The sequence below is a fragment of the Mus caroli genome, unplaced genomic scaffold (assembly GCF_978045245.1).
Source record: "Mus caroli unplaced genomic scaffold, Mus_caroli_1 scaffold_12, whole genome shotgun sequence".
Classification (NCBI taxonomy): domain Eukaryota; kingdom Metazoa; phylum Chordata; class Mammalia; order Rodentia; family Muridae; genus Mus; species Mus caroli.
In genome coordinates, this window is record NW_028227267.1 from 75,087,565 (window position 1) to 75,107,711 (window position 20,147).

The 20,147-nt window shown below is 40.3% G+C and overlaps 1 protein-coding gene across 1 annotated transcript in view; it reads left to right on the forward strand.

Annotated features, from left to right (window-relative positions):
* Nucleotides 1–1,371: 1,371 nt before the first annotated feature.
* Vwa8 (von Willebrand factor A domain containing 8) overlaps nt 1,372–20,147 on the forward strand; it is a 360,138-nt gene continuing 341,362 nt past the window's right edge. Inside the window, exon 1 of the mRNA XM_021181216.3 lies at nt 1,372–1,764. Within this exon, the coding sequence (XP_021036875.1) occupies nt 1,374–1,764 (391 nt within the window). The 5' untranslated portion in view covers nt 1,372–1,373. The remainder of the gene's footprint in view (nt 1,765–20,147) is intronic.

The following is a 20,147-nucleotide window of genomic DNA, read 5'->3' on the forward strand; positions in this document are numbered from 1 at the left end:
GATAGAAAAGAAAAGAAAAGAAAAGAAAAGAAAAAGAACAAAAGAAAAAAGGAAATAAAAAGAGGATATGATTCCTCCTGGGTAAGAGGGAGGAGAAGGTGCATTGTAGGGAGAAAACTCTCAGAGGCAGAGGCATCTATCTGGCAGGGTCCAGAGTGAAAATGAACACCTGAGTGAGGGTGGTGTGTGTGTGTGTGTGTGTGTGTGTGTGTGTGTGTGTGTGTAGAGGGGAAGCCGGGAGAGGAGAGAGCCAGGATCCAGGAAGCCAGACCAGGAGACCAAAAGAAGACCAGAGTAATCAAAGAGGCTGATTGTTGATGGAAGAGCAGCTTGGGGGAAAGGCAGCACTGCCTTCTGGGTTGGAGAGTTCAGAGTAGGGGGCTGAGTGCCTCTACCAAGAGGATCCTGTAACAGCTGGGGATGGAGAGATAGGAGGAGGATCTGGTGGCCAGCACCAGCTTTGATGTGTTAATAGGGACCTCAGTTAGCTTTTACCTGTTAACTGGCACCTCCTATAGCTGGTCGGCTCAGATTTGAGACCTAACAGGTGTGGTTGTGAAATAGTGAGAATCTATCCATGTAATAATTATGCTGTTTTGACATCTTACATGTTCACTCCGGTATTTTCGACTTCTCCAAACTGGATTAAATTGTTTCTCCTCCGCCTCCATTTACTTCTAAGTTTAGTTCCTCAGGAAGTTTAAGTGCTTGGGAGGTGGGTGCTTAACATGGATGTAAGACACAGGTAGGTCTAGAATTGGCAAGGCCATTCTCTGAGAGCCAGGCCTGCATCTTGTTTGTTTGATTTCATTGTGCAGAACTTCATTAAAACTTTTTGCTTTGGTTAATTCACTCTTGACATTTTGGGGAGGCAGCCTAATTACATTAGACTTTGTTTGCTTTATGGAAGACTGCCGCTGCTTTTGGAATGCATGGAAGGGAGGGAGCCTTAGTCAAGTGTCCTACTTTTTGCTCACTAAAGACATAAATTATGTTTATATAACCCTTGCCTTGTAACCTGACTGGATCCTTCTGGTAGTTGAACGTTTTTTCATTCACCATTATAGTGTAACATTTCCTCTTGCAGTTTAGAAGATGATAAAACAGGAGCGGCAAAGGAAGGCTAAACTAAGGCTTTCAATGCCTGTAGTGTGGGAACCCTGGGAAGATGACAACGAATTAAAATAGGTGAAGTTCCAGAATCTCTTGAATATTTTCTCCATTCTGAAAAAAGATCCGAAGCAGTATCGAGGGGAAAGCCCACAGTGCATCATAACACAGTAGGCTAGCAGCCAAGAAAGAAACAGGGCATGCGCTCAACTGTGCTAAAGGTCTTTGGCATCTCCCCAGCTCCGGGCGTCCCTGGGGCGACCATGCCTGGGGCGGCGTGCCGTGCCGGTGTAGCGGATCCTACCGGCTGGCGCTCGGCCTGCCCTCCGCCCCGGGTCGGGCCCATCCCGCGGAGCCCGGCGAGCCGGGGGAAGGAGTTTCCGGCGGACCCGCCTCCCTGCCGCTTCCTGTCCCGCTCGCCCACCGCCTCCTGCCCGGTCCAGGGACTGTGCTTGTCCGAAGCCCCTGGAGGTCCCACGCGTGCCTCCTGCACCATGCAGTCACGCCTCCTCCTCCTAGGAGCCCCGGGCGGCCTTGGGGACGTGGCTTCCCGGCGCGTGCGGCTGCTCCTGCGGCAGGTGCTGCGGGGCAGGCCGGGCGGGGACCAGCAGCGGCTGGAGGTCAGGCTGCTGCACGCTGGGGCGACCGACTCAGGTAACTGGGCCCTCCGCCTTCGTTGCTGCTGCCGCTGCGGCTGCCCTCCCTGCTTTGTGATGTGGGGCAAGGCGCTGGCGCCCCCTGGGCTCCACTCTGAAACCTTAGGGGTCCGGACTAAGGTCTCTGATGCCTAGGAACACAGTTTTCTTCTCCCACTGGAGATTTTAGTACAAGAATCCTCACGTAGACTCTAGGACACTGAGAGGTTTATGCAGCAGCCTTTGGGGGCTGTTTAGACTCGTGCTTGACCTTGATCTTTGACTCCGGAGAGCTTGGTTTTGTGTCCTGAGCCAACCAGGGCTCGTGATGGCATAGACACGTGTACAATCTTGCTGGAGAACCTGTGCCCATGTTCCTTCCCAATTTTAACAGAAGACTCGGTTTCAAGCACTCTTAGAACTGAAAGTCATAGCTTTAGTTAAAACCCTATACTATAGTCGGAATAAATGAGTCCCAGAAAGGGGGGAAAAAGTGCCTTGCCGAGGATCACAAGGTGAAATTACGATTCAAAACTTGCCTGTCCTCGATTATAGCTTCTAGAGCATGTACTTGCTTTCCACTCTGTTACTCAGTTTTCATCTGCATGACAACATTAAAACACACACACACACACACACACACACACACACACACACACACACACAGAGCAGCCTAAAACAAGGGAAGATTTCTTGGCTGGAAGTTACAGATGTTTCAGTGTATGCTTAATACTTCAATCACTGTGGCCTGTGGTGAGGCAGAAACTCATGATGACAAGTGGACTTAGCAGAGCAAAGCTGCTCTCTCAGGGAGGCAGAGAGAGGGGAATCGGGGATAAGACCTACTTTTCAAATATAGAATCTACTTTGTCTCACTAGGCTCACCTCCTTGTGTGTGTCATCTCCAGACAGTGTCATTTCATCTAATAAATCCATCATTTCACCAGTCCAGATGATAATACACTCTTATCAGAGAAGGCAGATGTCAAGGGTAGAATGTGGTACAATCTGCCAGGCTTTGAGGCTGAGCAGTTTTGGGTAGACTTATTTATTTATTTATTTATTTATTTATACTCTCTAGCTAACTATAAGAGCCATGAGTCAGCAGATAGGACATTTAATTGAAAAGAGGTTTTTAAAAAAGTGAAAAAAAATTTCGTTTTGTACTGATAAGCCTCAGTACAACAAGGGACACTGAAGCTGAGAACTTGTGTATTCACCAGAGACCTGGGCACATGGAAGAGCCCTTATGACAGAGTGAAAGATTAACTCTTGGCTATCCAGACGTGTAAGGTTAAGGCTTTCAAGGTGAGAGTGGCACAGTTGGAACCAGAGGTCATACACAGGCCACAGCCGTAGCACAGAAAGCAGCAGGCTGTGATGGGTGAATGTGGATGCTGGGAAGACTCTCAGTTGTATTCCAGCACGTGACCAGACGCCCTTTGTCCTCAGTTGTCACTGCTTCGTAGCAGTGTGACAGGAGAACAAAGTACATGAAAAACAAACTGAAGTTGTAGACTTTTCTTCTCCCGCACTGTATGCCTGTTTGTCTTGTCTGCACGGTCCTTTGGTGCCTGTCATCACTGGGTACCTAACAAGCGTTCAGTGGCTTACTGGGTCAAAGTTCATGGAGACTGTTTTTGTAAGAGGCTGCAATTGCTTTGCTGGCTTTCATGATAGTACCTTTACTAAGCTTGATATGAAGGGGGAAAAGGCCATTTATGTAAACGGTAAAAAAGAAGTTGGGCAACTTTAATCCCAGTACTGTGAGTTGAAGATCAGCCTGGTCTATAGCAGTTCCTGTATAGCCAGCTCTATGTAGAGAGAATCTGTCTAAAAAAAAAGCTTAAACCAAACCACCCCAAACAAACCAGCGGACTCTCGCAACCCCTGCTTAGCATCCTTTTCCGTCGGATGGGGTAGAGCCTATAACTTGTAAATTCTTTATCTGTATGCTTTAATCAGTAGGAGTGGCATCTCAAGGGTTTAGAAACAAATGGTCAGTCAGCAAGGAGGTTATCACTCCACAGCATAGTTGACGGATCACTGTGACATCATCATAGATGGGGCCAGCTGGCTCAGTAGGACTGGATCTCAGAAACCAACGAGCTTGGAGACAGTTCTCTCAACCTGTGGCTTTCCTTCACCACCGTTCCATGTTCTGTAGACTTCACAGGCTTTTCCTTCTGTGTGTGTGGAACAGATCTGTTTATACAGACAATAAAATGTTCCTGCATAAGCTGTTTATTACTTAGAAAATTGAGAAATGAATCCTGTAAAACAGCCCTCAACACACCAATCAATAATAATCATCAGTTTTCTGTATTGGTTCTGTCAGATTATATATATCTAACTATACAGGTAATTATTTGTACAAGTATGTATTTGTGCAAATTGGATCATTATTTTTCTGTAATTTATCAGTGTATCCATGGTTGGTGACATTAGCATAATATTGCCCTTTATGATCACTTAAATTAGTTATTCATTTCAGACATTTATCCCTATAATTTATTTTATCAGTTTCTTGTTCATGAACATATAAAATGTCTATTTCTAAATATTTTTATATAAAAGCAGTAAAAATGATTTTCATTCTTATACATGTTTTATGACTTCAAGATTGTCATTGGGCCATAATAGCAATAGTCATGCGACTTTGGGGAGGAAACATTCAGAATTCTGTTTCAACGGAGAATAACTATTATGGTTTAGCTTTGTCTCTGTATTTACCAGATATTGAACCTCATGGAATTCACTGGCTACTTTGACCTATAGCAGAGTATTAGACCTGCGGCTCTCCCGGCTTTGTTGTGTGTATTAAAGACTTTAACAATAAGATTCCAGAACAGCTATAGCCAGATAAATCATTAGAAAGATTTGTATCAGGAGCACATAGACTTAAGATATATGTTGTTGATACATTTGTTTTTTAATCTGCTCTAAGTTATACATTCTTCTTAAAAAATGAAGCTCAGTGAGAGATTGCTTGCCTAGCATGTTCGAAGCCCTGGATTCAGCCCTTAATACAAAAACAACACAAAGCAAAAGTGGTGTCACTGAACGATTTGTTTCAACCTGATGTGATTCCTCTTGCCCTGGGGACTTTGGCAATACCTGAGATGAACCAAGGGAGAGGGATGCTATTGACATCAATGGAACTAGGGTGCTCACGTGGCCGACAGTCTGCAGCACACAATATCTCAAAACAATATGCATTCTAAAATGCCAGAACTATCACTCTTGCGAACCCTGAACTGAGCCAACTTGTCCATGTGGCTGCTAAAATAAAAACTCAAAACAATTTGACTTTAATAGAATCGGCAGCTCAAAGCAGAAGGTGCTCAGAGAGACCTGCTGGACGATGTGGGCAAGCAGCTTACAGATCACAGAAGAGGTGGAAACAGCTTGCTTATGCTCTGCTCTTGTTTTATTTGAGCCTGTTCTGAGCAGTTGACAGCTGGTGACTGACTGTAACTAAGCTACCGTGACTGACTCCGATTTACTTGATAAAAAGTCAAATAGCTTGGGCTTTCATTGTGTAGGACTCAAAGTACAAAGGTATGCTCAACTTGAAGTCCAAGTTGATTTTAACATTGCGATTGTGTCCTGAGGAAGGTTCACAGAACCAAGTGCCAAGTGGGGTAAAAGTTAGTGTGCTCACTAACAGGATCCATGGTCTCTAATCTGTACTACAAGCATTTTTACTATATATACATGAAATACAGCAGTGTTGAGATTGGTGAAGATCTTGAAGTATCTGGGCAGAATATTCAATTTTTTTCAGGGGTTTACAAACAATCTAATTAAAATTATTGTTATAGCAACATTTTATGTATGTATGTATGTATTTATTTATTTATTTGTCAGGGTCTCTTTATTTAGTGCAGTCATTCAGTGCTGGGGTTGAAGGTGTGATGCCACCGTGCCTGGCATTGATAATTATTTTTTAACTCTTACACCTGGTGTGTGTGTGTGTGTGTGTGTGTGTGTGTGTGTGTTTCCTTAAAATGCTGCTACACAGCATTCAGAAGGCAGGGGCAGAAGGTTCTCTGTGACTTTAGGCTACCTTGATCTACATAGGAAGCTCCAGGACAGCCAGGTCTACACAGTGAGTTGCCAAATGGGTTCGTGTAAGATTAATTACTTTTTATTATTTCAAACATAGAAGTATTACCTTTGAGCAATCCTTTTAAATAAGAAATATTCTGGAAAGTAAGATTAAAACTTCCTACTTTAAATATTTTCTAAATTTAATTTCATTTGGAAGGTTTTAGCCTTGAATTCCTTTAATTAAAAATTTCATCCAAGAGACATATAGTAATTGACTATAGCTATCTGTGGCAATTTTGTACAATATATGGATCTAGCTAATGTGTTTTATTTCCATATTTGTTATATAAGTGCAGTTAAATACTCAGCAGTATTGTTTTTGTACTCCTAAAATGAGCTCATTCTGGTTACTGAAATCATTCTAGCAGTAGTAATTATTCTAGAGTAGACGGCTACTCTTAGGCAGGTCTCACGTAGTCTAGGCTAGCTTCAAGCTTTGTATGTTGCCAAGGCTGTCCTTGAACTTTTGATCCTTCTACCTTCAGTATTTCTGCTGTGCAGGGATTAGAAGGTGTACCTCCACGCTTGCCCTGTCTCTTTATATTTCTTGACAGGGTTTTATGTAGCCCTGGCTGGCCTGGAACTCACTATGCAGACCAGGCTGGCCTCAAACTCACTGAGAACCACTTGCCTCTGACTGCAGGGATTAAAGGTGTGGACTACCCCATGTAGCTTTCTTTAATTATTTGATTTTTTTTTTTTTTTTTTTTTTTTTTTTTGGATATAAAGTCTTGCAGTGGTGCCTTGGGCAGCCTGGAGCTTGTGGCATCCCTTCCGGGATTATTCACACCTGTGACTGCATCTGACTTTCAATTTCTTAACTTAGAATTAACAAAAAGCTTCTCTTCAAGAAAAGCCTGTATTGGTTTCTTCTGCATAAATTGTTACCCATTGATTTTTACATTCCACCTTAACCACCTCATTTAAAGAGATCTGTTTCAAATGACTTCACTTATGAGCATGTCCATAGATAGTATGTGTTCAAAAGATGCAGAAAAATTACCATTCATGGCTTAAAAACAGTATCTTAGAAGACAGTAGTTAATTTAAAACTAATCACTTGTTCACTTGTCAAACATTTGTTGAATATCTAGAGTTTGAAATACTATATTTGGCACAGGATATAGTGATGATTAAAACATTCATCCTCTACCAAGAAAAACACTCTTGAAAACTAAACAGTAGTCTTCAGGTCTTCAGACATTTTCCCCATCTGCTAAAAGGATTTGCAAGGATGTATGTTTTATACATTTTTAGGTTGCTACGTAGAATTTTTCCTTATTGGTACAAATGGTAGCAAAGGGTATTGTTTCTATTACACTGTAAACGCTGACATTTTAGATGATTTCTGTTTCATATTCTTTTGAACATGTCTCTTAAGAGGACCCAGTGGTTGGTTTGCCACTGTGTTTTGGAAAAACTGGAGGCTCTTGGCCATCAGCTAGTCCTTACACCGTTATCTCCCTGAGTTTGTATTCCAGCTTTAGGTGGATTATGATTTTTATCTGAATATGCCTTTTCTCCTAGAAGCTTTATTTTTATATTACTTTTCTGCAACAATCCCCCCTTTAAACCTTTATGTTATTATAGTACTTGGTTGTTCAACATGACATCAGTGTCAAAGATAACACTTTGCTATACTCTTTAATGACTTGAGCTACTCTCTCAGCAAAATATTACTTAATATTAATTAACTTATTAATACGACTCCTATTCCCCAGTTGAATGTTAATTATTGTTGGTGTTAGCAATTCCATCCAATGTAGCAATGTCAATTACATCTTTCCAGACCTTCTAAATTATATGTCAACAATAATATGTTGATCTATATTAATTGGCATGTTGATTCGGGTCTTATTTAATATTGTTGGTAACAGACATAGAGCTGGTTAGATTTTATTAATTTGATACAAACTGAAGTCAATTAAGGAACTGCCTCCATCACATTGGTCTGTGGCGAATTTTCTTGGATAGTGGTTGTGGGTCAGCCCAGCCCATTGTGGGTGGTCCCATTTTCTTTAAGGAAGCAGGCTGAGCAAGTCATGGAAAGCAAGCTAGTAAGCTGTGCAACCCCATGACCTGTGCTATAACTCCTGCCTCGGGTTCCTGCTTGAATCTCTGCCCTCGCTTACCTCAGCGAGAGGCTCAAAGCTGTGAGATGCAATAAACCCTTCTCATCAAGTTCCTTCCGGTCATGGTCTTTATCACAGCAACGAGAAGTAAATCAGGACAGACAGATGCCACCTGACTTGCAGAAGAATGGTGTGCTGGCTTAGTGAAGTCATTTGTGTCTCAATTTCTTAGAGGGTCGTCAAAATCACCTCGCTATAATTTATCATATGGCTTTACCAGTTCTTTTCTTGGTGGCTCCTTGGTTAGTGTGTTTTACTAGGATTTGGGGGTAAACTAAAATTATTATTTTCAAAGTACTTTTGCTAATACATTTTTTAAATTTTTGAGAAAATACTTTAGTCTATATTTAATACATTTTTGTCAAATTCTTAGGTTTTTGCTATTAACAAAGGTATCTGTTCTGTCAGACTAGTCACTCAAGTTAGCTTTTCTGACAGAAAAAGCAGTTACACCTTTTAGTTAAAAGGAGTGTAATATAGTTTAGGGAATGGGATTTTCAAAAACTATTGGGGAATAAGTTATGGGATTTCTGTGAACTGGTTTACTAAAACCAGTAAAGCCAAAAGTAAGGGAATATTGTGATTATATTTGTGACTCTTTTCATTATATATGTCATATTACATTGATAACATATTTCATAATAAGTGATTTTGTACCTTTGATATTTTTAAAAATTGACAAAAAGAATACAATATTAAGGTAAGATTTTCATGAATTAAGGACTCTAGTAGAGGCATGGTGTCCTGGTAAATGTGTAGTAAACTGTAGTGGCCATGTTTGAAGAATAATTAGATGAAAATCACAAGAATTGGAAATAAATTTGTTGTTTTTTTTTTTTTAAAGCTTCATGTCCATACATTTGATCTATTTAGTGAAGCAGAAAACGAATTGGTTCAGTGACTGGAGTTCATCATTCTCACAATAAAAGCATGAAAATAGAGTTTTATATGATGGGGGATAACTAATGGGGTTGAATATTTCATTGTGTTTCAGGAATATGTTTTTGCCTGTCTATTTGAAAGGTATACATTTGTTCTGAAACACTTAAGTTCCCTCTGATATTTAGTCAGAGCATTGTGAATATTTGTGTAGTACTCTTCCAGGAACTATGCATGACATCAAATGGATCTGCAGCCATGATCAATTATATGAAATATTTAAGTTGTTCAGTAGTCCTCTTAAAAAGGTATCTTATTACTTTTTGTGTGAGTGTGAACATGAGCACAGATCTCAGTCCAACTTTTAGGAGTTGGTTTTCTCCTTCCACCATGTAGGTCCAGGAATTGACTCTGGTCTTCAGGCTTAGCAGCAAGCACTTCCCCTACCCCATGCCATCTTGCTGGCCCTCAACAGTGGTTTTTGTTTTGTTAAAGCAGTAGCGTGAGACAAGCTTATTTTCAAGTGTGCAAAAAAGCTGTGTTTGAAGTTTTTTGTGCTTTGCTGTTTGACATTTCCCATCTTGGCTTCTTGGTAATACTCATTTCTCCACTCTGTAATATGCTTTATTTGACACAAGCCAGCACAAACCCAAAATAGCTCTAAAGCAAATCTTTACTTCTAGTACAAACATTAATATCTAGAGACAGATTTATTTATATTGACTTGAATATTATTATAGTGTTCAAAGGATGCTTAGTTTTGACCATACACATATATGTCTCTTTAGCTGATGCCCTGACACAGTGTACTCTTGGTAAAATAAGTCAGGGAAGGGACTATTCTGAACACAAGGACTTGAAAGTCTGAAAATGGATTCTGAAAGACTGCTGTGTTCTGTAACCGTAGAACATGCTCACATAGCTTCATCCCAAGCTTTTAAATAGGAAAGCCAATAAGTACTTATTACCAATTTTAAAATGAATTAAACCCTTTCGGCACAGAACAGCAGATGGGTAAGATGTAGCTGCTAGAGTTTCCTGGTATCATGTCAGATCCGCAAGGATTCGCCATCAGAGGAATCAGATTTTAATAAGGCTTACAAGATTAGGTTTTAGTTGTTACGCCCAGAAATTGAGTTACCATTGTTTCTGAACTAAGTTTGTGTTGCATTTTCCTTTACCGGGCAGCTGGTCTTGGTTCAAGAGAGAAAGGTACAGCGGCAAAGCATGGGTTTGCCAGATGTGCAACACAAAGGCCGTGGGGAGTTTGAAGCATAGGATTGGTGGAAACCTAGTGAGCTGGGTGGAGAGATTGTGGAGATCTGAGTCAGAGGCTAATGACATAAAAGCGAGGCTGCTTGGGGCAGAGGCACAATCCCGGGAGGGTGTGCGGTTCGTTCTTTTTAAAATATTTCCTGCAGCAGGTGGTGAACCAATGTGTTGGGCAAGAATCCACTAGAAGTTTAAGATTATTAGCCTGAGAGTTAGAGTTTTATTTTATTTCTTTTCTTTTTTTAAGTGAGTAGCTGGATAGCACTGAGACAAGTCACTTGAGACTAGTCATGGACTCAAGCACAGGAATTGAAACAAACTGCTGGCAGACTCTGAAGTCTCCTGCTGTGGGGAGTGCAGGCTGCTCTGAATCAGAGAACTGTAGAATTGAAGTTGCCTACTTCTTGGAACAGAAATTGATTGCATTTATAAAATTGGGATTATTTGCTTTTAGGATAGATTTATATACAGATTTTGTCTGAATCACGAGGGGAATTTTGCCTGTGGTTTGGAACTAGGATAGGGAAAATTAGTCATTGACTTCAAATAGAGAGGGCAGTGAACAGGTATTAATAAAATAATGTCTGTGGCTCTAGGCAGAGAGCCAAACAGATAGATAGTATAACAAGATGGCTGCTGTAGGCAGAGAGTGGAACAGGAAGATGGTATAAGGATATATTGCTCTATCTAGTACATCTTAACAGGATACTCAAATTCTGTCTAATGTGCACTCCACGGGAATTATGGGTTATTATCCTGCATGGCAAAATAGAAGAGACCTAAGAATAGGCACATACAGTATTTTAGTTTTACTTCATTTGTTTTGGATTATTTTAATTTGAACTAGGATAGGGGATATTAGTCTCTGACTCCAGAGTAGAGAGTGCAGTGATAATCATTGCCTGCTTTGAACAGGTATTAATTATCTATGTCTGTGGCTCCAGGTAGAGAGTTCAACAGACAGATATTATACAGGTATTAATAAAATATGTCTGTGGCTCTGGGCAGAGAGCCAAATGGAAAGATAGTATAGAACTAGCTACAGAAAGCTCATATTCTGCTAACGTGGGCTCCACGGGAATCTTGACTGTCTCTTTCTGCTTGGCAAGATAGGAAAGGCCTAGTATAGGCACATACAGTATCTTAGTTTACTTCATTTGTCTTATATTGTTTTAGTTTTCAAAATGGGTATGATGTTGAGTTCTGTGGTTATATTATACCTCTAGGAGAAAGATCAAAATAATTTTTTTCTGGTTACTGGCTTAAGGATATGCTGATTTGAGAAAAAGGTTTTGTCTTTGTGTTTTTGGAAAAAGTGATTAACGTATTTATACCTTCCAGAGTTATATGGATCAGATTTGATAGAGGGAGACCCCCTGAAGAACTAGATTCCAGAGAATCAAACAAAAAGGTTATCTTGATGATACTAAAATTTTGCTTTGAGATTTATACATTACAGAATATACAGCCTTAGTGAGTCTCATTGTCAAATATGCTGAACTGACCTGTTTGAACTCCTGATGTCTTGGACTTTCAGCCAGATCCAGTCAGGACACAGACATCAGAGACTAACACAATCATTGGTGTGACCTTCTTAAAAGGCTGACCAACTCCCCCATTTCCCCTACCTCACCCCCTTAAAAATATCTCAACACCCATATTCATCTTGAAGACGTTATGAAGAGTTGTTGCCCCAGCTCCCTGGAGGGGGTTACTATAGGTTGTCTTTCTAGGGAATATAGAAATGATCATAATTGGGCAGGGAGGAATAGCTAGAATTGATTACATAGCCATAATCTCATTTTGTAGAAATCTTTTTAATTGTTATTAGGTTGAAGTCATAGTTTCTTCTTTTGGTACAGAATTTACTTTGATGCAAAAATCAAGGTTTTCATTGGTATAAATTTCTTCTATTGATACAAAAAATTTAAAAGTACAGGGCTTAGACCCAGTCCTTCTGTAACTGTTATTGTAAACTGATCTGAGATGATTAAGCCTGTGAGTTAAGGACCGAATAGCAAATTCATGGCTCTGAGTTTATTGTTAGGGTGTTTTCAGAGACTTAGAATTAGAAATAGCTAAGAGTAGTTAATGGAGAACAGTCCAGATTACTTTATATAGATAGTTGGTTTTCAAAAATGTCAGAAATCCACAGAATCTGACATTTAATGTTATTTATTCATTTGCTGTTGAGACTAGTCTGCTCCTGACAACTTTTCCTGTCTTGGATTCAAAGAAGAAATTCAGCATCTATGAGTTACTCCAGTTGTTGTGAGATAGCCACTAGACAAGAATAGTCTTTTTTTCATCTACAGACATAATACTGTCCAAAGAGAGGACATAATTACAGGTTTAGGACAGCTTAATTCTGCCAAGACAGAGTAGGCTAGTCCTTAATATCCTGTTTCTCTAGGTCTGTCAGATGCTCCTGGGCCAGAAGGCTGAAGACCTGCTCCATCTTTTTGACTTATTGGGGCTGTATAGGTAGGCACTGTCTCTACAGTTTTTTTCAGTTCTGGAAGCTGTGTTAGGCTTTCTATATATTTTCAGTTAATGTTGGTCATTCTCGGATATCTGACAGGGTTGAAAAATTACTTATAGTTTCATAGTCAACCCAGGCTATTTACTTTGAGATAATAGATCTGCGAGGATAATTTTCTGATGGTATACCATTTAAAGCCAGGATATGAGTCAGGTGTAGAATGATAAGTCTTTTAATTTAGGATAAATGATAAAGTTCTATCTTAATGAAAAAGATGATGGACTGGATGTTAGGTCTCTCTTATGCCTTATAAATTGCAAAATGGTAATAGCTGTGTTCTATATTGAGAGAAAGGTTTTGTTTTTTATTAGAATAGAAAGGGGGAAATGTTGCGGATGGCTCTGTGCTGCTTGCTCTCCTGGGAGAGGCTGTCTGGAATGAGGAATGAGTCACATACTCAGGTGGCTTTTTGTAAACCAATCCCCTAATGAATAAAGGAGCCAATCGCTGGGCGAGTAGGCGGGACTTTTGTTGGAAGGAGGAAGAGAGGAAGCAGGGGAGAGTTAGGTCCCTTTGGGAACTGGACAGCAGAGGGGTAAGAGGGTAAGGGGTAGCTGCTAGAGTTCTGCAGTATCATGGCAGATCCGCAAGGATTTACCACTGGAGGAATCAGATTTTAATAAGGCTTACAAGACTAGGTTTTAGTGGTTGTGCCCAGAGATTGAGTTACCATTGTTTCTGGGGGGGGGGGGGAAGGGAAGAATTAAACAATGTATGTGTATGGGTGTTTTGCCTGTGTGTATGCATGTGTACTGCTTGTCTGCCTAGTGCTCATGAAGGCCAGAAGAGGGCACTGAATACCATGGAACTGGAGCTTAAGACAACTGGGAGCTGCTGAATGGCTGCTGGGAATGAAACCGGGGCCCTCTGCAAGAGCAACAAGTGCCAAGCCATCTCTCCAGCCTGCACATTCAGTAATTATAATACAACACGAGAAGTGCTTACAGAAAGGAATGGGATGATACGTTCTTGAGGGAGAAGGAGATGGCACCAGAGGAAAAGTTGGCAAAGATTCAGTGGAGGAGATGAAGCTCTCTGAGGAGCAGCTGAGTGAAAGAAGTGTGAGATGTATAGAAGGCTGAAGGTTCAATCAGTCACTGAAGCAGGAATACAAGGGTGGAGCTGGCTGGAGATAGTTGGGCGGACAGAGAGGAGAGTTCTGTTTTTTCTCAGGTTGAAGAAAGCTGTCTCTAGACAGAGGGTAACTGTGCGGTAGTCCACTGACAGCTGTGCAGTGCAGGGGAGAGTAGTGAGCCCAAGCCAGACTTTTGGGAACTGTGTAAAGACAGAGCTATTGGTATGGCTTAGATGGCTCCCAGGTCTAGCACTGTAGCCAAAGATGGACAAGCTCATGATTTCTAAGGCAGAAATGATTAAATGCCTGGTTCATCTCGATGTCATGCCGCCTCCTCTTTGTCTGCTGGAGACATGGTTGATTGATCATTGCCCCATTTCTCAATGAAAACAGTTTCCATTGTGGTTTCTTCCTCTGTGTTTTTAAAAAGCCTCTAGCTTGATGGTTAAATGTTAGGGATCTTCCATTTACTTGTTTTGTCATTGATTTCTACTTTAATCCTATTATGGTCAAGAAACATACTTCAGGGCTTTAGTCCTTTGAAGCTTACTGAGGCTTGCTTTATGCCCAGCCCGTAACATATTTTGGTTAATGTTACTGATGCACTAAAAATACGGATCATGCCGTTATTTGCCGTTATTTAGATTAAACAGTCTGGGTGGGTTCGGAGTGTCTCTGTCCTCAGCTCTCCCCTTGGCTTGGCAAAAGTACCAGGAAGCATCTTCCTCGGTTCTATAGCCATTTATCCCCTACTTCCTCCCTAACTTACGGTGATGAACATATTAAATTATCTAGGCATATTTCGAGTTTATCTTATTTCTACTCCCAGTTGTGTTGAGATTATTATTTTTTTTTAAATAGTTATTCTCCATTTCTCTCCTTGTCAGGTTACTCCCAAGGGTTTGCTGTGTTCTTTCACAAGAGGACTTAACCGTTAGGAGAGTGAATCATTTAGGTACCTGCTATGCTTGCTTTCTCCAAAGCCCCTTGGGCCTCTGGGTGGCCAGGACTTTCTGTTATTGTTAGTTTCAGAGTACTGCATTCCCCTTATTTTTCTTGAATTCTACCCTCACCTTCATGTGGTTCCTTATCATACAACAAAATACAATAAATTGACATTTTACTGAGTGGGAGGCCCAAGCTAGCAATAAGAAATAAGAGTGGAGAAGGATTTCTTTTTTTTTTTTAATTTTTAATATTTTTATTACATATTTTCCTCAATTACATTTCCAATGCTATCCCAAAAGTCCCCCATAGCGCCCCCCACTTCCCTACCTCCCATTCCCATTCTTTTGGCCCTGGCATTCCCCTATATTGGGGCATATAAAGTTTGCAAGTCCAATGGGCCTCTCTTTCCATTGATGGCCGACTAGGTCATCTTTCGATACATATGCAGCTAGAGACAAGAGCTCCGGGGTTCTGGTTAGTACATCATGTTGTTCCAACAATAGGGTTGCAGATCCCTTTAGCTCCTTGGGTACTTTCTCTAGCTTCTCCATTGGGAACCCTGTGATACATCCAATAGCTGACTGTGAACATCCACTCCTGTGTTTGCTAGGCCCCGGCATCGTCTCACAAGAGACAGCTATATTTGGGTCCTTTCAGCAAAATCTTGCTAGTGTATGCAATGGTGTCAGCGTTTAGAAGCTGATTATGGGATGGATCCCTGGATACGGCAGTCTCTAAATGGTCCATCCTTTCATCAGAGCTACGAACTTTGTCTCTGTAACTCCTTCCCTGGGTGTTTTGTTCCCAATTCTAAGAAGGTGCACAGTGTCCACACTTTGGTCTTCATTCTTCTTGAGTTTCATGCGTTTAGCAAATTGTATCTTATATCTTGGGTATCCTAAGTTTTGGGCTAATATCCACTTATCAATGAATACATATTGTGTGAGTTCTTTTGTGATTGTGTTACTTCACTCAAGATGATGCCCTCCAGGTCCATCCATTTGGCTAGGAATTTCATAAATTCATTCTTTTTAATAGCTGAGTAGTACTCCATTGTGTAAATGTACCATAATTTCTGTATCCATTCCTCTGTTGAGGGACATATGGGTTCTTTCCAGCTTCTGGCTATTATAAATAGGGCTGCTATGAACATAGTGGAGCATGTGTCCTTTTTACCGGTTGGGACATCTTCTGGATATATGCCCAGGAGAGGTATTGCTGGATCCTCCGGTAGTACTATGTCCAATTTTCTGAGGAACCGCCAGACTGATTTCCAGGGTGGTTGTACAAGCTTGCAATCCCACCAACAATGGAGGAGTGTTCCTCTTTCTCCACATCCTCGCCAGCATCTGCTGTCACCTGAATTTTTGATCTTAGCCATTCTGACTGGTGTGAGGTGGAATCTCAGGGTTGTTTTGATTTGCATTTCCCTGATGATTAAGGATGTTGAACATTTTTTCAGTTGTTTCTCTGCCATTCTGTATTCCTCAGGTGAGAATTCTTTGTTCAGTTCTGAGCCCCATTTTTTAATGGGGTTATTTGACTTTCTGGAGTCCACCTTCTTGAGTTCTTTATATATATTGGATATTAGACCCTTATCTGATTTAGGATAGGTGAAGATCCTTTCCCAATCTGTTGGTGGTTTTTTTGTCTTATTGATGGTGTCTTTAGCCTTGCAGAAGCTTTGTAGTTTCATGAGGTCCCACTTGTCAATTCTTGATCTTACAGCACAAGCCATTACTGTTCTATTCAGGAATTTTTTCCCCTGTGCCCATATCTTCAAGGCTTTTCCCCACTTTCTCCTCTATAAGTTTCAGTGTCTCTGGTTTTATGTGAAGTTCCTTGATCCACTTAGACTTGACCTTAGTACAAGGAGATAGGAATGGATCGATTCGCATTCTTCTACATGTTAACAACCAGTTGTGCCAGCACCATTTGTTGAAAATGCTGTCTTTCTTCCACTGGATGTTTTTAGCTCCCTTGTCGAAGATCAAGTGACCATAGGTGTGTGGGTTCCTTTCTGGGTCTTCAATTCTATTCCATTGGTCTATTTGTCTGTCACTATACCAGTACCATGCAGTTTTTATCACAATTGCTCTGTAGTAGAGCTTTAGGTCCGGCATGGTGATTCCACCAGAGGTTCTTTTATCCTTGAGAAGAGTTTTTGCTATCCTAGGTTTTTTGTTATTCCAGATGAATTTGCAGATTGCACTTTCTAATTCGTTGAAGAATGGATTTGGAATTTTGATGGGGATTGCATTGAATCTGTAGATTGCTTTTGGCAAGATAGCCATTTTTACAATGTTGATCCTGCCAATCCATGAGCATGGGAGATCTTTCCATCTTCTGAGATCTTCTATAATTTCTTTCTTCAGAGACTTGAAGTTTTTATTATACAGATCTTTCACTTCCTTAGTTAGAGTCACGCCAAGATATTTAATATTATTTGTGACTATTGAGAAGGGTGTTGTTTCCCTAATTTCTTTCTCAGCCTGTTTATTCTTTGTGTAGAGAAAGGCCATTGATTTGTTTGAGTTAATTTTATATCCAGCTACTTCACCGAAGCTGTTTATCAGGCTTAGGAGTTCTCTGGTGGAATTTTTAGGGTCACTTATATATACTATCATATCATCTGCAAAGAGTGATATTTTGACTTCATCTTTTCCAATTTGTATCCCTTTGATCTCCTTTTGTTGTCGAATTGCTCTGGCTAGGACTTCAAGTACAATGTTGAATAGGTATGGAGAAAGTGGACAGCCTTGTCTAGTCCCTGATTTTAGAGGGATTGCTTCAAGCTTCTGACCATTTACTTTGATGTTGGCTACTGGTTTGCTGTAGATTGCTTTTATCATGTTTAGGTATGGGCCTTGAATTCCTGATCTTTCCAAGACTTTTATCATGAATGGGTGTTGGATCTTGTCAAATGCTTTTTCCGCATCTAACGAGATGACCATGTGGTTTTTGTCTTTGAGTTTGTTTATATACTGGATTACGTTGATGGATTTCCGAATATTGAACCATCCCTGCAACCCTGGGATGAAACCTACTTGGTCAGGATGGATGATTGTTTTGATGTGTTCTTGGATTCGGTTAGCAAGAACTTTATTGAGGATTTTTGCATCAATATTCATAAGGGATATTGGTCTGAAGTTTTCTATCTTTGTTGGGTCTTTTTGTGGTTTAGGTATCAGAGTAATTGTGGCTTCATAGAATGAGTTGGGTAGAGTACCTTCTGTTTCTATTTTGTGGAATAGTTTGTGAAGAACTGGGATTAGATCTTCTTTGAAGGTCTGATAGAACTCTGCACTAAACCCATCTGGTCCTGGGCTTTTTTTAGTTGGGAGACTATTAATGACTGCTTCTATTTCTTTGGGGGATATAGGGCTGTTTAGATCATTAACCTGATCTTGATTCAACTTTGGTACCTGGTATCTGTCTAGGAACTTCTCCATTTCATCCAGGTTCTCCAGTTTTGTTGAGTATAGCCTTTTGTAGAAGGATCTGATGGTGTTTTGGATGTCTTCAGGATCTGTTGTTATGTCTCCTTTTTCATTTCTGATTTTGTTAATTAGGATGCTTTCCCTGTGCCCTCTAGTGAGTCTGGCTAAGGGTTTATCTATCTTGTTGATTTTCTCAAAGAACCAGCTCCTTGATTGGTTGATTCTTTGAATAGTTTTTCTTGTTTCCACTTGGTTGATTTCGCCCCTGAGTTTGATTATTTCCTGCCGTCTACTCCTCTTGGGTGAATTTGCTTCCTTTTGTTCTAGTGCTTTTAGGTATGTTGTCAAGCTGCTAATGTGTGCTCTCTCTAGTTTCCTTTTGGAGGCACTCAGAGCTATGAATTTTCCTCTTAGAAATGCTTTCATTGCGACCCATAAGTTTGGGTATGTTGTGGCTTCATTTTCATTGAACTCTAAAAAGTCCTTAATTTCTTTCTTTATTCCTTTCTTGACCAAGGTATCATTGAGAAGAGTGTTGTTCAGTTTCCACGTGAATGTTGGCTTTCTATTATTTATTTTGTTATTGAAGATCAGCCTTAGTCCATGGTGATCTGATAGGATGCATGGGACAATTTCAATATTTTTGTATCTGTTGAGGCCTGCTTTGTGACCAATTATGTGGTCAATTTTGGAGAAGGTACCATGAGGTGCTGAGAAGAAGGTATATCCTTTTGTTTTAGGATAGAATGTTCTGTAGATATCTGCCAGATCCATTTGATTCATAATTTCTCTTAGTTTCTCTGTGTCCCTGTTTAGTTTCTGTTTCCATGATCTGTCCATTGGTGAAAGTGGTGTGTTGAAGTCTCCCACTATTATTGTATGAGGTGCAATGTGTGCTTTGAGATTTACTAAAGTTTCTTTAATGAATGTGGCTGCCTTTGTATTTGGAGCATAGATATTCAGGATTGATAGTTCCTCTTGGAGGATTTTACCTTTGATGAGTATGAAGTGTCCCTCCCTGTCTTTTTTAATGACTTTGGGTTGGAAGTCAATCTTATCAGATATTAGAATGGCTACTCCAGCTTGTTTCTTCATACCATTTGCTTGGAAAATTGTTTTCCAGCCTTTCATTCTGAGGTAGTGTCTATCTTTTTCTCTGAGATGAGTTTCCTGTAAGCAGCAAAATGTTGGGTCTTGTTTGTGTAGCCAGTTTGTTAGTCTATGTCTTTTTATCGGGGAGTTGAGTCCATTGATATTAAGAGATATTAAGGAAAAGTAATTGTTGTTTCCTGTTATTTTTGTTGTTAAAGTTGGCATTCTGTTCTTGTGGCTGTCTTCTTTTAGGTTTGTTGAGGGATTACCTTCTTGTTGTTTCTAGGGCGTGGTTCCTGTCCTTGTATTGGTTTTTTTCTGTTATTATCCTTTGAAGGGCTGGATTCGTGGAGAGATAATGTGTGAATTTGGTTTTGTCGTGGAATACTTTGGTTTCTCCATCTATGTTAATTGAGAGTTTGGCTGGGTATAGTAGCCTGGGCTGGAATTTGTGTTCTTTTAGTGTCTGTATAACATCCGTCCAGGATCTTCTGGCTTTCATAGTCTCTGGTGAAAAATCTGGTGTAATTCTGATAGGCTTGCCTTTATATGTTACTTGGCCTTTTTCTCTTACTGCTTTTAGTATTCTATCTTTATTTAGAGCATTTGTTGTTCTGATTATAATGTGTCGGGAGGTATTTCTTTTCTGGTCCAGTCTATTTGGAGTTCTGTAGGCTTCTTGTATGTTCATGGGCATCTCTTTCTTTAGATTTGGGAAGTTTTCTTCTATAATTTTGTTGAAGATGTTTGCTGGTCCTTTGAGTTGAAAATCTTCATTCTCATCCACTCCTATTATCCGTAGGTTTGGTCTTCTCATTGTGTCCTGTATTTCTTGTATGTTTTGAGTTAGGATCTTTTTGCATTTTACATTTTCCTTGATTGTTGTGCCGATGTTCTCTATGGAATCTT